The 16,847-nt window shown below is 43.1% G+C and overlaps 1 protein-coding gene across 2 annotated transcripts in view; it reads left to right on the top strand.

Annotated features, from left to right (window-relative positions):
- Positions 1-16,847, top strand: part of LOC308106733 (uncharacterized protein) — a 56,739-nt gene that overhangs the window by 27,463 nt on the left and 12,429 nt on the right. Inside the window, exons 15-21 of one of the 2 annotated variants that reach the window (XM_080458640.1) lie at positions 2,315-2,421; positions 3,372-3,495; positions 7,243-7,376; positions 7,876-7,985; positions 11,426-11,594; positions 11,701-11,805; positions 12,409-16,842. In XM_080458640.1, the coding sequence (XP_080314766.1) occupies positions 2,315-2,421; positions 3,372-3,495; positions 7,243-7,376; positions 7,876-7,985; positions 11,426-11,594; positions 11,701-11,805; positions 12,409-16,842 (5,183 nt within the window). The remainder of the gene's footprint in view (positions 1-2,314; positions 2,422-3,371; positions 3,496-7,242; positions 7,377-7,875; positions 7,986-11,425; positions 11,595-11,700; positions 11,806-12,408; positions 16,843-16,847) is intronic. The other variant, XM_080458642.1, reaches the window with a different exon arrangement.

Genomic DNA, 16,847 nt, shown 5'->3' with positions numbered 1-16,847 from the left:
GGAGAGCATGACAAGAACATGACAGACTGGTGGAGAGCATGACAAGAACCATGATAGACTGGTGGAGAGCATGACAAGAACCATGACAGCCTGGTGGAGAGCATGACAAGAACCATGATAGACTGGTGGAGAGCATGACAAGAACCATGACAGACTGGTGGAGAGCATGACAAGAACATGACAGCCTGGTGGAGAGCATGACAAGAACCATGACAGACTGGTGGAGAGCATGACAAGAACCATGACAGACTGGTGGAGAGCATGACAAGAACATGACAGACTGGTGGAGAGCATGACAAGAACATGACAGACTGGTGGAGAGCATGACAAGAACCATGACAGCCTGGTGGAGAGCATGACAAGAACCATGACAGACTGGTGGAGAGCATGACAAGAACCATGACAGCTGGGATTCAAAATCAGTCTGATTCCACCAAAGAAGTATTTCTGAACTCTTCCTGGGTGAAAACATTAGTATTGTGTTGTTTTAAATCAATAGGATCTGGTTTTCTTCACATTATTTCAGGTCTGATAACATTGCTTTTTTATTTGTTGTTATTTTGACCATTTCTCATTTTCTGCTAATAAATCCTCTAAATGACAATATTTTTATTTAGAATTTAGGAGAAATGTTGTCAGTAGTTTATAGAATGAAACAAACATTTTAATCAAACACATACCTAGAAGTAGTACAATCTGAGAAACTGATAGTTTTGCACTGGTCTCTTCATTTTTTCCAGAGTTGTATATGTGAAGGCTGTTTCTCCCTGCAAAGTAGCTTCCTTCAATGAATATGATCAACCTCTTTATGCTTCACTGCCTTTAAAGTGCCTTTATGCTTCACTGCCTACCTTCCAGTGTTGAAATCTGCTTCACACTCACAGCAGCTGTAGCTTAAGGTCAGAGTGAGCCACAGTGTCCAATGGAAAATCAACTTCTGGACAAAAGTGGGGGAAATATAGGTCAGACAGATGAAGAACACACATTTCATCACTCTGTATTCTCTGTTTTGATATTTTATGAATAGAAACATGTATCTGTATATTTCTGTCGTACCTGCTACGCCTCTGGACTATAAGGGAGGCGTGGATCACACTTTGGGAATCACTGGCTTTGAGGATTTGGCGAATCTTCTACAGGCACAACCCACATATTCAGTTCTGCTGCATGTTCTCTACACGTCACAACATTTCAAAGAGAAATGAAAAGGCTTTCCTACTTTGAGATTTATTTTAAAGACACGTAAGAAGAAGAGAAATAATCTAGCATTTCTTTAGTTACTTTAACAAATCTTTAGGGGTTATAGGGTTATATCACCTCATCATGCTCCGCTGGCTCCCATCATTTCAGCAAAACCAACAAAGTAAAGGAAGAGACCGTCTCTTTCCGGGTGTGGATGATTGAGCCCTCCTTTGATTCAGTTTCTCAATTTTTCTTGAATGATATATTAAAATAGCATTATGATATAAACACATTCCTTTCCAATGGAGACCATCTTGCTTTACCCATGCTGACCACTGCTTAACACCCTGACCTCCATTTTCTCTCACTTTGTGCTCCTCCTCCTCTTTCCTCCCCCCGAGCATCAAAATCAGCCTGTTGTCACAAAACAGATGGGAACATTTGTTCTAAACGATTCGATATTGCACCCTGCTTGCATCCTCTGCTGCTGAATGAAAAGCGAGTTAGAGCTCTGCTGGCAACCCCTTCTGATCTGCTCCTGCCCAGTGTTTCTCAAAATAACTACCTGACCCCCACCCCCCCTTCATATTGGAGAAACACTGCAATTAAACACTGGCTTTATTCCTGAAACTGGGGCTCTGTCCTTCTTCACTCAGTCACTCCCTCTCCCCAACTCTCACGTTTGAATGCTGTTTCCCTCTGCTGAGCAGATTAGGTGTGCATGGCGCTGACCAGAATGTTGCTTGTTGACGTGTTTTCTCAGGTCCAGGAACAGTACGCAAATACACAAGTGCTTTCCCTTCTAGAGTTTGTGTAACTTTCCATTTCTTCACCCTTGAATCTCTCTCCCCGCTTCTCCTGCAGTCTCCGCACTCTTGTTGCCTCCACTCTCTGTTTTAACTGTTAAAGTGTATCTGTGCTGTTGGAAGTGTCTCTTCCCGTCCATCACCAAACCACCCGCTCCATTTCTGCCTCCAGATCTGTTCTCTCTCTCTTTCCATCTTCTCCTTTCTGCCATGATACTCTGTCCACCTCCCATCCATAAATACATCCTCAATCCAAACATCCCCCTTTCCCTGTGGCACAAAACTGATTGAGGATGACTGGTTCTTTCCTGGCTGCTCCGATCCAGCTCTGGTCACTCGGCAGCAGGAGTTGGAGGAGGAGCTGACCCAAGCTCGGGGGTCTGGGCGGCATAGGCCCAAGAAACTGGGATCTCCAGCCCGGCGAAGCCTGCAGGTAGGGGGTGTGGGTGTGGGTGTGTGTGTGTGTGTGTGTGTGGGGGGGGGGGGGGGGGGGGGGAGTGGTGTGTGTTTGCCAGAGGTGAAGGAATAAGCTGGTGGTATTATATTTAATATGGGTGACCAATGAAGAGGTTTGCTGCGTTCACCACCAGCTGAAGAAAAGAATGACCAATGAAACGTGCTGCTTCATGTTAGTACATAAACTGATCTAAAATGTGTGTATCTGTACATAAGGATGTGTGTGTATAAACACATCAGGTAATCTGGAAACATTGTTGGCCTGCAGGTAATCGTCGACTTTCCCCAAGCCGCATTCAGAAGCTTTGAACATCTTTACTCACTTATCACACTCGAAATGAAGGAATCAGGATTTACAGTCAGTTGGTTTTGGAAGGTGTCCAACATACAAAGTGCTGTGGTCTAAAAATAACCTTGCAGCCCGGTAACCAAAAGAACAATAGTGTTTCTGAGGTGGTTTCAGTGAAAAGGCAAAGAAAAAGGGAGCGACACAATCGTGTGCCACGTGAAATCTCCTCCTGTGGAAAGAAGAATCGTCTCGACTCCTCCTGATCTTAATACATCTTGAATTTAGGTTTCTGGAGTGGATGATGCTGTGTCATAGGAACTGCTGTGAATTTAGTCCACAACAGTCTACAAAACCAGCAGAGTATCACCAGACTGACTGGCCTTCAATGTAAAAAGTACTTTGACTTTCACCAACAAAATAAAGACACGAGGCAGGTGTTAGCAGCGGATGAGGAGAATCTTTCCTCCACTTCCGTCAACCAGTTTTCATTTCAAAAAGAGTTGCTGAGGTCATATAGGTTGAGTAAACTGAAAAGGTTCCGGTCCTTCGCTCAGCAGGAAACTGAATATACGGCGTGGTATTCAGAAAGCGTTGGTTTCTTTGTTGCCCTGCTGTGAGCTCGTCTCTCCTGCTTGCAGGAGGACTTTGAGTTTGACGGGCAGGCGTCCTTCCAGGACCCGCGGAGCGCCTCGGAGAGCACGACCCCGATGGAGGGCGAGAACATGGGAGGTTGGTGGCCCGAGTACAGTACTCCCGATACAGGTGTGAGACCCGCTGGACAGTTTATACGAGCATGCACTCTGTCATCTGCACATTACTTTGGGAAACCTTTGGGTTATTTTGCTGTTTCACCATAACACTCACCAACTTTATTTTATTCATGAGTGTTGGATTGTGGCTGTTGATTGGTTGAGTCTCTTTTTTTTCCCTCATCTAACAATCAGATATTGTGAATGTAAGACCAGGTTTATCCAAATTGTCTGGATTGGTGATACTTCTTGTAAGCACTGCTGCTCAGTCCCAGTGAAACAGACAAACTAAATTTAATCTTCCATGTCTGGTACAATTGACACTATCCCAATAAATCCACATTCCTATATTGCTCATCATATTCATCAGTTATTGTTTTTGTGTTTGGACACGTGCATGCTGGTTGAGCTGGCTAGTGTTTGTTGGGATTCGTCCCCTGAATGCTCTGAAGTCTCGTGAAGTGAAATTCTATAAATGTAGGTTGACCAGACGCTCCTCATCGGTGGTAAGTTTTGTTTTGGTTTCTTCACTAACTGCATGATCGGCTCCTTTTTTCAACTTCATTTCCTCTCATCCTTTCCTGCTGTCTTGTTACCTGCTGCTTCCCTCATAAACCCCAAAATTCACGAGAAATCAATTGAGTCATCAAATCGAAAGCTTTCAATCGATTGGTGTGTTTTTTGTTTTATTTTGTCCCTTGAATCTTGATCCTCGGAAATGTATTTTAACAGTTAACCAGTAAAAAATCTGTTATAAATGCTTGAAAGATCTTTGCATCCTGTCAATATAGCTTTCTTCTGACTTACAATGTTTATCTACATCATTGTTAGTGGCCCAGTGCAGCACATGGCTTACATTATTACATTACTGTACATTATTACACTACTGTACATGGCTTACATTATTACATTACTGTACATTATTACATTACTGTACATGGCTTACATTATTACATTACTGTACATTATTACATTACTGTACATTATTATATTAATGTACATTATTACACTACTGTACATGGCTTACATTATTACATTACTGTACATTATTACACTACTGTACATTATTACACTACTGTACATTATTACATTACTGTACATGGCTTACATTATTACACTACTGTACATTATTACATTACTGTACATTATTACACTACTGTACATTATTACACTACTGTACATGGCTTACATTATTACACTACTGTACATTATTACATTACTGTACATTATTACACTACTGTACATTATTACACTACTGTACATTATTACATTACTGTACATGGCTTACATTATTACACTACTGTACATTATTACATTACTGTACATGGCTTACATTATTACACTACTGTACATTATTACATTACTGTACATTATTACACTACTGTACATTATTACACTACTGTACATTATTACATTACTGTACATGGCTTACATTATTACACTACTGTACATTATTACACTACTGTACATTATTACACTACTGTACATGGCTTACATTATTACACTACTGTACATTATTACACTACTGTACATTATTACATTACTGTACATGGCTTACATTATTACACTACTGTACATTATTACACTACTGTACATGGCTTACATTATTACACTACTGTACATTATTACACTACTGTACATTATTACATTACTGTACATGGCTTACATTATTACACTACTGTACATTATTACATTACTGTACATGGCTTACATTATTACACTACTGTACATTATTACATTACTGTACATTATTACACTACTGTACATTATTACACTACTGTACATTATTACATTACTGTACATGGCTTACATTATTACACTACTGTACATTATTACACTACTGTACATTATTACACTACTGTACATGGCTTACATTATTACACTACTGTACATTATTACACTACTGTACATTATTACATTACTGTACATGGCTTACATTATTACACTACTGTACATTATTACACTACTGTACATGGCTTACATTATTACACTACTGTACATTATTACACTACTGTACATTATTACATTACTGTACATGGCTTACATTATTACACTACTGTACATTATTACATTACTGTACATTATTACACTACTGTACATGGCTTACATTATTACACTACTGTACATTATTACATTACTGTACATTATTACACTACTGTACATGGCTTACATTATTACACTACTGTACATTATTACATTACTGTACATTATTACACTACTGTACATGGCTTACATTATTACACTACTGTACATTATTACACTACTGTACATTATTACATTACTGTACATGGCTTACATTATTACACTACTGTACATTATTACACTACTGTACATGGCTTACATTATTACACTACTGTACATTATTACACTACTGTACATTATTACATTACTGTACATGGCTTACATTATTACACTACTGTACATTATTACATTACTGTACATTATTACACTACTGTACATTATTACACTACTGTACATTATTACATTACTGTACATGGCTTACATTATTACACTACTGTACATTATTACACTACTGTACATGGCTTACATTATTACACTACTGTACATTATTACATTACTGTACATTATTACATTACTGTACATGGCTTACATTATCAGTTATTCACTCTGTAGAAATCACACAATGCACTTTGCTTCTTCAGAATCACTTCATTGGGGTTGAGATTTCTTGACATGGTAAAGTCACGGTGAAGCGTTTGGATTTTTAAAATCCAGACTGATTTTATTCTTAATACTTATATATGAGTTTCGCTGCTCGTTTGGAAGCGTAGTTCGGTGTTGATGTTCAGCACTCGGTGTGAAGAATCAGATCAGTCAGAAGCTTCACATATGAACTAACATTAGAGCAAATACATGACAAAATATATATTAGTACCTAAACTATTAAGCCCCATAATAATGTAGGAATTAATAATTGTGGAAAAAGTAGAAGTTCTTGAATGACCTTTTTGGATGTGCTTTCATTCTGCAGGTAGAATGAAAGCAGAAATAAATGCTCCGATAGAACAAGTCAGATGAAACAATATGAGTTGAGCTGCTCATCTTCAGGGTTGGGGCTCTCTACAGTGTCCTGGCCTTTTTGTTGTGTTAAAATTGTTTAGTTGATTATTACTAGTTCCCTAATTAAAAGTAAATAAATTATTTAGCTAGTTTGTCCCGCCAAAATAGTTATTACTTTAACCCTGTCCGTCAAACGGCTCTGTCTTTATAATGTACTGTCATCTCTGTGTGGGTCAGTTTAATGACTCCTCACTCATTAAGATAAATTCACGTTACAACCCTTAGTTTGAAGAAAGGCCTCTATAAAGAGAGCAGCGATGAAAAAGATAAATGTCTAACCTGTAAACAGCAGCCGATCTCTTTTATGAACTGATGCTGATCTTCACTTAGAGCTGCTTGAGAAACATTCACTTATTGATTGATTGATTTATAGGTTCTGCACCTCCTCAACCCTTTTCACCTACAACAAATCAGTAACAAGCTCACTAAGGCTTCAGTAACTGCGACTCAAGGATTGTAACACACGCCCAGATAATAAAGGTTTAACAACACACAGCACTGTAAAATCATCATTTCTTTTCTGCTACTGGATAAATTTACACTTTTGAACTCCTCAAGAATCAATGTGATGAGTTGATTTTATTCCCTCTTCTCAATCAAGCTTTTAATTGTGGCTAACGTTTATTTGCTCACGTAATGTGATATTGCCAGTATTTACACGCCTCCCTGTGGATTACAGACGGGCTGCGGTCTCTGGTGGAGGAGCTGGAGCTGGAGAGGAACCAGCTGCAGGAGCAGATCCTGAGCCTGGAGGAGCGCTGCCAAGACCTGGAGGACCGAGTGCAGCTGCAGGCCCGCATAGAGGCTCTCCAGGTAACTCCACTGCACCTCATGCTGCCCTGGAGGTAATTCAGAGCAGGATTTGTGCTGTTAAACATATTCTGTGAACAAGTAACCAACATACCGATGAGTAACTGAGAAAAACAAGAGTGAATTGCATGTTCCTCCCCCCTCCGAAGGACTTGTAACAAACCCCTCTAACACAGGTGGCGTTTGATGTAGATGAAGATAAGCAGCCATGTTGGGTCTCTCAGGTTTGTTGGGTCACTCATGTTTGTGTGCACTGGAGAAGCCCCTCTGGTGGTGATGGCTAATGGTGTGGTGTGCTCAATTAACCCTGGACACTTCTTTGTGTAGTTTTATGTCACAGATTAAAATCCCCCATCAGCTTAACTTAAAAGAAAAGGTGTCAATTTCTTTACTCACAAATTCTGTTTAGAATAAAAGAACAAGTCCTTGTACAGGGGTGGATTGGTGCTTTCAGAATGTATTTGATCTTCCTGTATTGATTTGTGCCTTTCTGTCGATGCAGAATGAGACGGAAAAGCTGCATGGCCAACTCGCCAGCGTCAGAAGTCAACAGAGTAGAGATGCCGAGAAGCATCAGTTGGTGGTGACCAATCTCAACGAGCAGCTCAAAGGGTGAGGCGCACACTCAAATAGGCCCCGCTGGGTTTTGTGGGGGAGGTTACCGTTATTCTAACCCTCCTAAATGGCACATAAATTGTAAGAAAATGTGTTTAGATGGATTCTTGAAACAAAGTTGAAACCAAACCTTTTGCATTAATTTGGAAGCTTTTTTAAGGTGTCACATTTTTAAGAAACATTCTTGGGATTAGTAAGACGTGGGATCATTTCTTCTAAAGAAACTTTGTGAAGCAGATGGATGCATGTGGAATCAAAACATTGGTGTACAGACCTTCTCCAAAAAATTTGAATATCATGGAAAAGTTGATTTATTTCCATAATGCCGTTCAAAAAGTTAAACTTTCATAGAGTACAGATTCAGGACCTACAAATCAAACAATTTCAAGTATTTATTTTAGGGACGTCCTGATCACAGTTTTTTGCCCCCGATACCGATCCGATTTTTCAGAATTGAGTATCGGCCGATACCGATACTTTCCCGATCCGATACTCACATTGCTATTGCAAAGATACTCAATAGTGTATTTTTGGAGCGACTAAGATGTCTGAAGCTAAAAGCACTATTGGCAGAAGGTTTGTTTAGCTAGAAATTATTGTAAAACTCACTTATTGAATCACAATTCTTCTCAGAACGACTTAAGAACTTATTTAAACTTTATTCAGTCAGAACAATAAAACCCCAGTTATACTCTGCAGTCATCTTTTTTCCACGGATGAATGTCTTTGCTGAGCGTACTCCGCCTCATGTTTACTTTTTAGATGTCTTATCAGATTAGTTGTGTTAAACGAAGCTCCGGTGCTCCACCTCTCAGGACTGTGGTGAAGCTCCGGTGCTCCACCTCTCAGGACTGTGGTGAAGCTCTGGTGCTCCACCTCTCGGGACTGTGGTGAAGCTCTGGTGCTCCACCTCTCAGGACTGTGGTGAAGCTCTGGTGCTCCACCTCTCGGGACTGTGGTGAAGCTCTGGTGCTCCACCTCTCAGGACTGGGGTGAAGCTCTGGTGCTCCACCTCTCAGGACTGTGGTGAAGCTCTGGTGCTCCACCTCTCAGGACTGTGGTGAAGCTCCGGTGCTCCACCTCTCAGGACTGGTTTGGTTATCCACCTTAAACTCCCTCCAGACTGCTGGTTGATCCTCTCAGTGGCTTCAGGCTGCTCACCTCAGTTTACGGCAGGTGGCACACGGTTCAGCTTTATGGCAGCTGATGGGAAAAAGGTTTAGTTTTTTTTTTAGATCGGCGGGGTGATCGGCTGGATTTACAGATTCCCGATCACTCACCAATCACCAATATCGGCCCTGATCCAATATCTACCGATCAGATCGGGACGTCCCTAATTTATTTGTTTATTTTGTCAGAATTTGGGCTTCCAGCTCATAAGACTCATGAAAACAGGAATTCAAACAGTTAGAACACTGTGAAGAGAACCACCATTTACTTCTCAGTTTTTTCAGGAAAAAAAGGAAAGAAATTAGAATCACATGAACTCAATCAAAACATGGAACTTTCCAAACGATATGTCAGTCTTCAATACTTGTTAGAATCCCTTTGCCTTCATCACTGCCTGGATGCGCCGTGGCATTGAGGCAGTCAGCCTGTGGCATTGAGGCAGTCAGCCTGTGGCATTGAGGCAGTCAGCCTGTGGCATTGCCCGGGAGGGATGGAAGCCCAGATTTCCTTGATGCTCGCTGTCAGCTCTTCTGTGTTGTTGGGTCTGGTGGCCTCATTTTCCTCTCCATAATACCCCAGAGGGTCTCAGGGGGCTTCAGGTCTGGCCAGTCGGCTGGCCAGTCAAGCACTGTGATGGCACGGGGGCATCAAAGCAGGTTTAGGTGCTTCTGGCGGCAGGGGCAGGGCCATGGGCAAGGGCCAGGGGCAGGGGCAGGGGCAGGGGCAAGGGCCAGGGCCAGGGCCAGGGCCCAGGGGTCAGGTCCTGCTGGAAGAGGAACTCTGCACCTCCATACAGATCCTCAGCAGAAGGAATCATGAAGTCCTGGAAAACATTCTGCTGGACTGTTGCGGTGACCTTGGATTTAAGAAAGCAGAGTTTATTGCATTGCACTCCAAACCATGACTGACTGTAGAGATTTCACTCTTGACCTCAAGCAGTCTGGGTTCTGTTCCTCACCCGTCTTGGACCTTGATTCCCCAATGAAAGGCACACTTTACTTTCAAGGGAAAAGAGGACCTTGGACCACTGGCCAGCAGTCCAGTCCTTCTTCTCCTTGGCCCAGTTGAGACTCTTCCTCTGTTGGCTCAGGCTCAGAAGGGGCTTGACCCGAGGAACCCCACAGTTGGAGCTCATCTCCCGGATGGTTCTGAATGTAGAGGTTTCTGAAGCTGTGCCTCCCGCCTCTTTCCACTCTTTCTGGAACTCTGCCAGATTCTTGAATCTTCTCTGTTTGATAATCCGCTGAAGTCCACGGTCATCTCTTTCCCTGGTGCCACATTTTGCCCTTCCACTAGACTTTCCATTGCCATGCTTGGACCCAGCGCTCTGTGAGCAGCCAGCCTCCTGAGCTGGAGGGTTTGTGGACCCAGCGCTCTGTGAGCAGCCAGCCTCCTGAGCTGGAGGGTTTGTGGACCCAGCGCTCTGTGAGCAGCCAGCCTCCTGAGCTGGAGGGTTTGTGGACCCAGCGCTCTGTGAGCAGCCAGCCTCCTGAGCTGGAGGGTTTGTGGACCCAGCGCTCTGTGAGCAGCCAGCCTCCTGAGCTGGAGGGTTTGTGGACCCAGCGCTCTGTGAGCAGCCAGCCTCCTGAGCTGGAGGGTTTGTGGACCCAGCGCTCTGTGAGCAGCCAGCCTCCTGAGCTGGAGGGTTTGTGGACCCAGCGCTCTGTGAGCAGCCAGCCTCCTGAGCTGGAGGGTTTGTGGACCCAGCGCTCTGTGAGCAGCCAGCCTCCTGAGCTGGAGGGTTTGTGGCTTCCCCTTCCTATGGAGGGGATCAGTGATGGTCTTCTGGACAGTTGTCACGTTTGCAGTCTTCCCCATGTTCAACCCAACTGAAGCAGTTTAATGACACCTGGGGGAACCTGTGCAGGTGCTTTGAGTTTAGTAGATGATTAGTGTGACACTCACTTTAAAACATTCTTTCACGCTCTGCACAATTTGGGCTGTTTCCTTCACAGTATTCTCATTTTTTGAATTCCTGTTTTCATGAGTCTTATGAGCTGGAAGCCCAAATTATGTCAAAATAAACAACTAAATATTTGAAATTGTTTGAACTGTGGGCCCTCAATCTGTACTCTATGAAAGTTTAAGTTTTCCAATGGCATTATGGAAATAAATCAACTTTTCCATGACATTCTAGTTTTTTGGAAAGGGCCTGTATCTCTAACTGTTGGAAATAATTTCATCTTATCCAAGCATCTCAGGTCACATCTCACAGGTAAACTGTAATTTTTTTTCATTTTGAATCTGGTTGCTGTGTTTGTCTGTAGGCTGAGTGACACACAGGAATGCCTGGAAAGCTCCCTGATTGAGAAGGAGAACACATTGGCCAAGACGTCTGAGAAACTGGAGCTCATCAGCAGCCTCCAAGATTCCCTGAGTGAAAAGGACATTCAGCACAAAGAGCTGTCTGAGAAGTTCCTCCAGTCCGAGCACGCTGTAAGTGTGAAAAAACACCAGTCCCTGAGTTTGTTTCAATTATTAGGAATGTTCATTTTGTTTGGGAATCAGCGGAGTCTAACCCGGCCTTTTCCTCTCCTTTCAGCTGGAAAACATTTCCAAGAAGTGCAGCAGCTCAGAGAAGCAATGCGCCGAGCTGAAAGCAGAAGTCACGGCTCTCACGCAGAAACTCAGTTCCCTCAAGGAAAAGGTGTGCTTTAATAGAGTCAAAGAGCCAAATTTATGTTTTTAATCGCAAGATTTTTCACATTCATTATGTAAAAATAACGAACTGACAAAAAACAAAGCATCAGTTTATTGAAAAGTAGATCTTGTCCAGAATATGATATGAGGTCGCCATTAGCCAAAATAAATAACTAAGAATATACAATAGTTCATGTTAGGTTGAGATGGGTTTTTTATACTTCTTTTGGAGAGTTTCATATTTAAAAATGAGATTTGATACTACCTCACAAAGTTTCTCTTTTTAGTCTTTTTCTGAACTAAAGGTTTCACCTTCTACTCTGCCAACATTTGGTGTTTTTTGTAATTGATCTGATGCTATTTGAGTTCTGTGCTGCTGAGTTGGTCTAAACACAAGCAGTAGGGTTACTTTGTTTGTTTCCTGTTAAAGACCAAAGAACTGATTCAATTCTTTCAAAAATTAATTTTAAACTCGTTCACTGGAAGCGATGACGTATGGTATTGAGGGAAGTAATTAAAAATTAATGAAAGTCAGTTGTGACAAAGCCTGGAAATGTTGTTTGAGGCGTTAATTCTCCAGTTTAACTCAAAATGATATCTGTGTTTTCAGACACTAAAACAAGAATCCACCATCGAAACGTTACAAGCTGAGCTCGACCAGACGAATGAGGAACTGGACAAAATAAACTCTGCCCATTTGGAAGAACGAGCACAACTCATTCATGACCTCCAAAGCCGCGAGCGGGAAATCGACGGTCTGAAAGACGTTCTGCTGGAGAAGGACAAAGAGATTACAGCCCTGGCTGGTAACATGGCTGAGTACGCAGAACAGGTCGCTGTACTGAAACAGGAGCTCAAACTCAAAGAGGAGAGTCTGGTCCTGGTGGAAGCTGCTCGGAGTAAGGCAGAGAGAGAGGCCATGATTATCAGAGACTCGCAGAGTTCGGATCAGCAGTCGCTGAACTGCAAGATCTCAGAGGTGGTTGGAAAACTGAAGGAGGCTGAGGAGGAGCTTGTCAAAGCTAAAGAGGAGCGAGAGTCCAAAGCAGTCGAGGTGGAACATCTGATAAAGGAAGTCGAAGAAGATAAGAAAACTATTCAGGCCCTTCGAGGAGACGTCCAGAAGCAGATCACAAGTCACCGTACTCATCTCTCTGAATGTGAAACTCACATAGCCTCTCTGAAGGAGCAGCTGATGGCGTCGACCCAGAAGCTTCACAAGTCAGAAATGCTCATCTCACAGCTGAGGGACAGCAACACAAACAATGAGAAACTCCAGCAGGAGTTCACAGCTAAAGAGCAGACATATGAAAAAGAACTGAAATCCTTCAAGGAAGAACAAAACAGACTTTTGTCACAGGTAGAGAAGTACAACGCAGAAGTTGGGACTTTATCCAAGCAGTTAGAGGAACAAGTGCAGAGCGAGCAGCACATCAAAACGACGATTCAAGAGAAATTGGAAGCCATAACAACCCTTGAAAGCAAACTGGAAGCAAATGATGAGCTGGTTAAAGAAGAGAGGCGGAGGTTTAATGATGAGCTGCAGCTTCGCGATACAGAAAACCAGAAATTGAGCAGTGAACTTCAAAGTAAATCTGAAAGTGTCTTAAAGCTCAAAAACCTTTTAAAAGGCATCAAAACAGAAAAACAGCAGCTCCAAGAGAAGCTGAAAGGGCTGAACCAGGAGCTCGACCTGCAGAAGCAGAACATGAAAGAACTCAATGAAAAGGCTGACTCTGCTCTTGAACTCAGTGGGAGGCTGGAGAATCAAGTGCATCATCTGACAGAAGAGAAAGAAAGGCTTGAAGTGGAAATGACTGAACGTCTGACTCACATATCAGAAGTTACAGCCGAGCTGGAGTCCCTGCAGACCAAAGTGTCAACACGAGAAACACAGCTTTCACAACATGTGAAAGTTATTGAAGGGTTGCAAAAGGATAAAGAGGAGCTGACTGTCCAAACTTCTGAGTTGAATAAAGTTGTTGAGCAAAACACAAACTCCAACTCTGAGATGTTGCTTGTGAAAACAAACGAATGTAGTAATCTCAGCCGGCTACTCAGGGTGAAGGAGGAGGAGGTCGCCCAACTCAACGGACAAATGCAAATCTTGCAGCGTGAGGTGACGGAGAAAGAGCAGATTGCTGTTGATCTACGAGCACAAATAGTGATCCAACAGAACCAGCAGGCACAACTTCAGGAAATGGTGTCTCTGCTTCAAGAACAAGAGTCTGGGTTGGAGGAGAAGAATGCAATGTTGAAACAGAAGCAGGAGGAGTACTTCAGCTTGCAGGATGAACTCACAACTCAAAAGGATATTGCGTCCAAAGTGCAGACTGAGATTGAAGCACTCGTTGGGGAACTCTCTCAGGTGAAGCAGCAGCTTGTCGAGAGGGAAGAAACGTTGAGAAACGCAGCCCGTGAGCAGAAAGAAGCCAATGAGACGGTAAAGTCTCTGGGTGACCAGATCAGGATCATGGAAGCAGGAACTAAACAGCTTAAGTCTGAAGCAGAGCATAGGCAGACGGAGCTGGCGAGCTTAAACAGCCACATTCAGGTGCTCACTGAGGAGAACAGCCAACTTCAGGCTACATGTGAATCCAGAGAAAAGGAGATTTCTGAGCAAAGGCAGGCTGCGTTCGACCTCAATGAACTACTCAAAACAACTCTGGAACAGAACTCCACTTTCAGCGTTACGATTAGCAGCCTGACTGTGGTCAATCAAAGGCTGCAGGAGGAATCTGCTCAGAACAGTGAATCTCTTTCTGAACTAACCAGTGTTAGAGATTCACTCCGAGAAAGAAATTCAGGTCTTGAAAGTCAAATATCAGACAATCAGAAAACGATAAGTGGCCTGTTGCAGGAAAAGGAGGAGCTTACTTTTGTATCTAATGAATTGAAAAAGGTCCTCAAGGAAAGTGAACAGTCAAACTCGGCAGGTCTGCTGGAGAAGGCCAATGAATGTGCTCACCTCTCTAAAATGGTGCAGCAGAAGGACGAATTTTTCCACGAGCAACAAAACCAAGTCGATGACTTAAAAACACAAGTTGGGCAGCTCAATACGTTCTTAAGTGATAAAGAGCAAATGGTGTCGGAGCAGGCGTTACAGCTAGAGGCTCAGCAAAACCAGCTAGTGCAGCTTCAGGATACCATATCTATGCTTCAGGAGCAAGGGGCTGTTTTGAAGTCGGGGCTCATGGAGAAAGACACAATGCTAAAGCAAAAAGTGGAAGAATTTACTGTTTGTCAGCATGAAGCCAGGCAGCAGCTCAACCTCATGTCAAGGATGCAGGAAGAGGTCGAATCACTCCGGCACAAGTGCTCAGAAATCAAGCAGGAGTTGGAGAAGAAAGATGAAGCATTCAAGAAGGCAGCAGACGAGATTCACAGCCACAAGGAGGAGCTGAACAAGCGCAATGAATCCGTGATGTCACTCAGCAGTCAGCTTGGGCACATGAATGAAAATGCAGCAGAGATGGAGGCTGAAATTGCTAAACTGAACACGTCCATTCAGCAACTTGCCACAGAAAATCAGCGGTTGGTGCAGAAAGAGGACCAACGGAAGGCAGAAAGCATCGACTTCCAAGACAATATTCAAGCACTGAAGGAGCAGAATACAAGACTGAAATCTGAGCTTCAGAATACAGTAATGGAGATGTCAAAAGCACATGAACAAGTTACGAGCCTCAAAGCAACAGTTGCTGACAGAGACCAGGTTCTCCAAACAACATGCTCGGAGAAAGAGTCGGTCGGTTTGGCCATGCAAGGAAAAGATGATGCCCTGCGGCAAAATGAGGACTTGATTCAGCGGCTCAGCAGTAAGATCACAGAGCAGGAACTGCAGCTGAAACAAAGAGGAGATCACAACATCAGCTTACAAACACGAGTCTCAGAGCTCAAGGGCCAATTTGAGAGTTTGACTTCAGAGTCAGTTCAACTTAAAAGTGCTCTGGAGAAGAAGGAACAGTCAAGTCTTGAATATCAAAGTCATTCCACCTGGACAGTGGAAAACCTTAATTCACATCTAGAAACCAAAAATGCTGAATGTGAGAGTCTTAAAGAACATATTTCTCATCTTGAAGAATCTGTCTCAAAGCTCAACAACACCCAAGTGTCTGAAGTAAAAAACCTCAAAGAGGCCCTGGAAGAAAGAGAGGCCAAGCTTTCGGATCAGACCAGATCTCTGCAGGATATTCAGAGAAGAGCAGATGAGGCTTCGCTTTTCAAAACCCAGTTCATGGAAAGCACAGAGATGGTGTCACAACTGCAGAATCAAATTCAGCAGCTGTCTGCCGAGTCTGGAAACCTCAGAAAGTCTGCAGAAGAAACACAAAGTGCCTTCAACAACCTACAAGACAAATATGCCGCTAATTTAGAGGAGCTACAAAATGTGAGGCAGCAGCTCTCTCAAAGGACTGAGGAAGTGTCCAATCTTGGAACGTCATTGGATGGCTCTAGTCATGCACATCGTACAGCACAGACCACGATTGAAACCTTGAGACGGGAGTTATCCGAGATCAGTCAGAAACTGGAGAAAAGCGAAGTCCTGAACTCCAGCCTCTCGAAGGAAAAAGAAGAAGCTTTTGCTTCTCATCAAGCCAACGTGTCTCAGCTGACCATTGAGATAGACCGACTGAAATCGCAGCATCTCCAGGTCGCTGCACAAATGAACGCACTGGCGGAAAACCTTGAGCAGAGAGAAATGGCTCTCCATGCAATCAATAGTCAGTATGCAGCCCAGGCCAAACACGCCTCTCAGCTGGTGTCAGAAATGCAAAAACTAGAAGAGCAGAACAAGCGGTTGACAGATGAGCTGAGTTTGTCAAAAGAGGAGAACCAGAAGCTTCACGCTGCTTCCAGGAATGAAAACACACATTTGCAGCAGGAATTTAGGACGCTTGTTGGCGAGAAGGAGGACTTGGAGAGGCGATATCACCAGATACGAGCATCTCAAGAGGAGCTGCAGCTTCAGATGGAGCAGAAGTCCAACAGCATGAGCCAAATAATGGAACAAATGGCATCCGAGAAGCAGAACCTCCAAGCAAAGGTTAG

Source organism: Lipophrys pholis, assembly GCF_963383615.2.
Source record: "Lipophrys pholis genome assembly, chromosome: 2".
Lineage (NCBI taxonomy): Eukaryota > Metazoa > Chordata > Actinopteri > Blenniiformes > Blenniidae > Lipophrys > Lipophrys pholis.
Note: the sequence above shows the minus strand (reverse complement) of the source record. Positions and strands in the feature narration are given on the sequence as shown.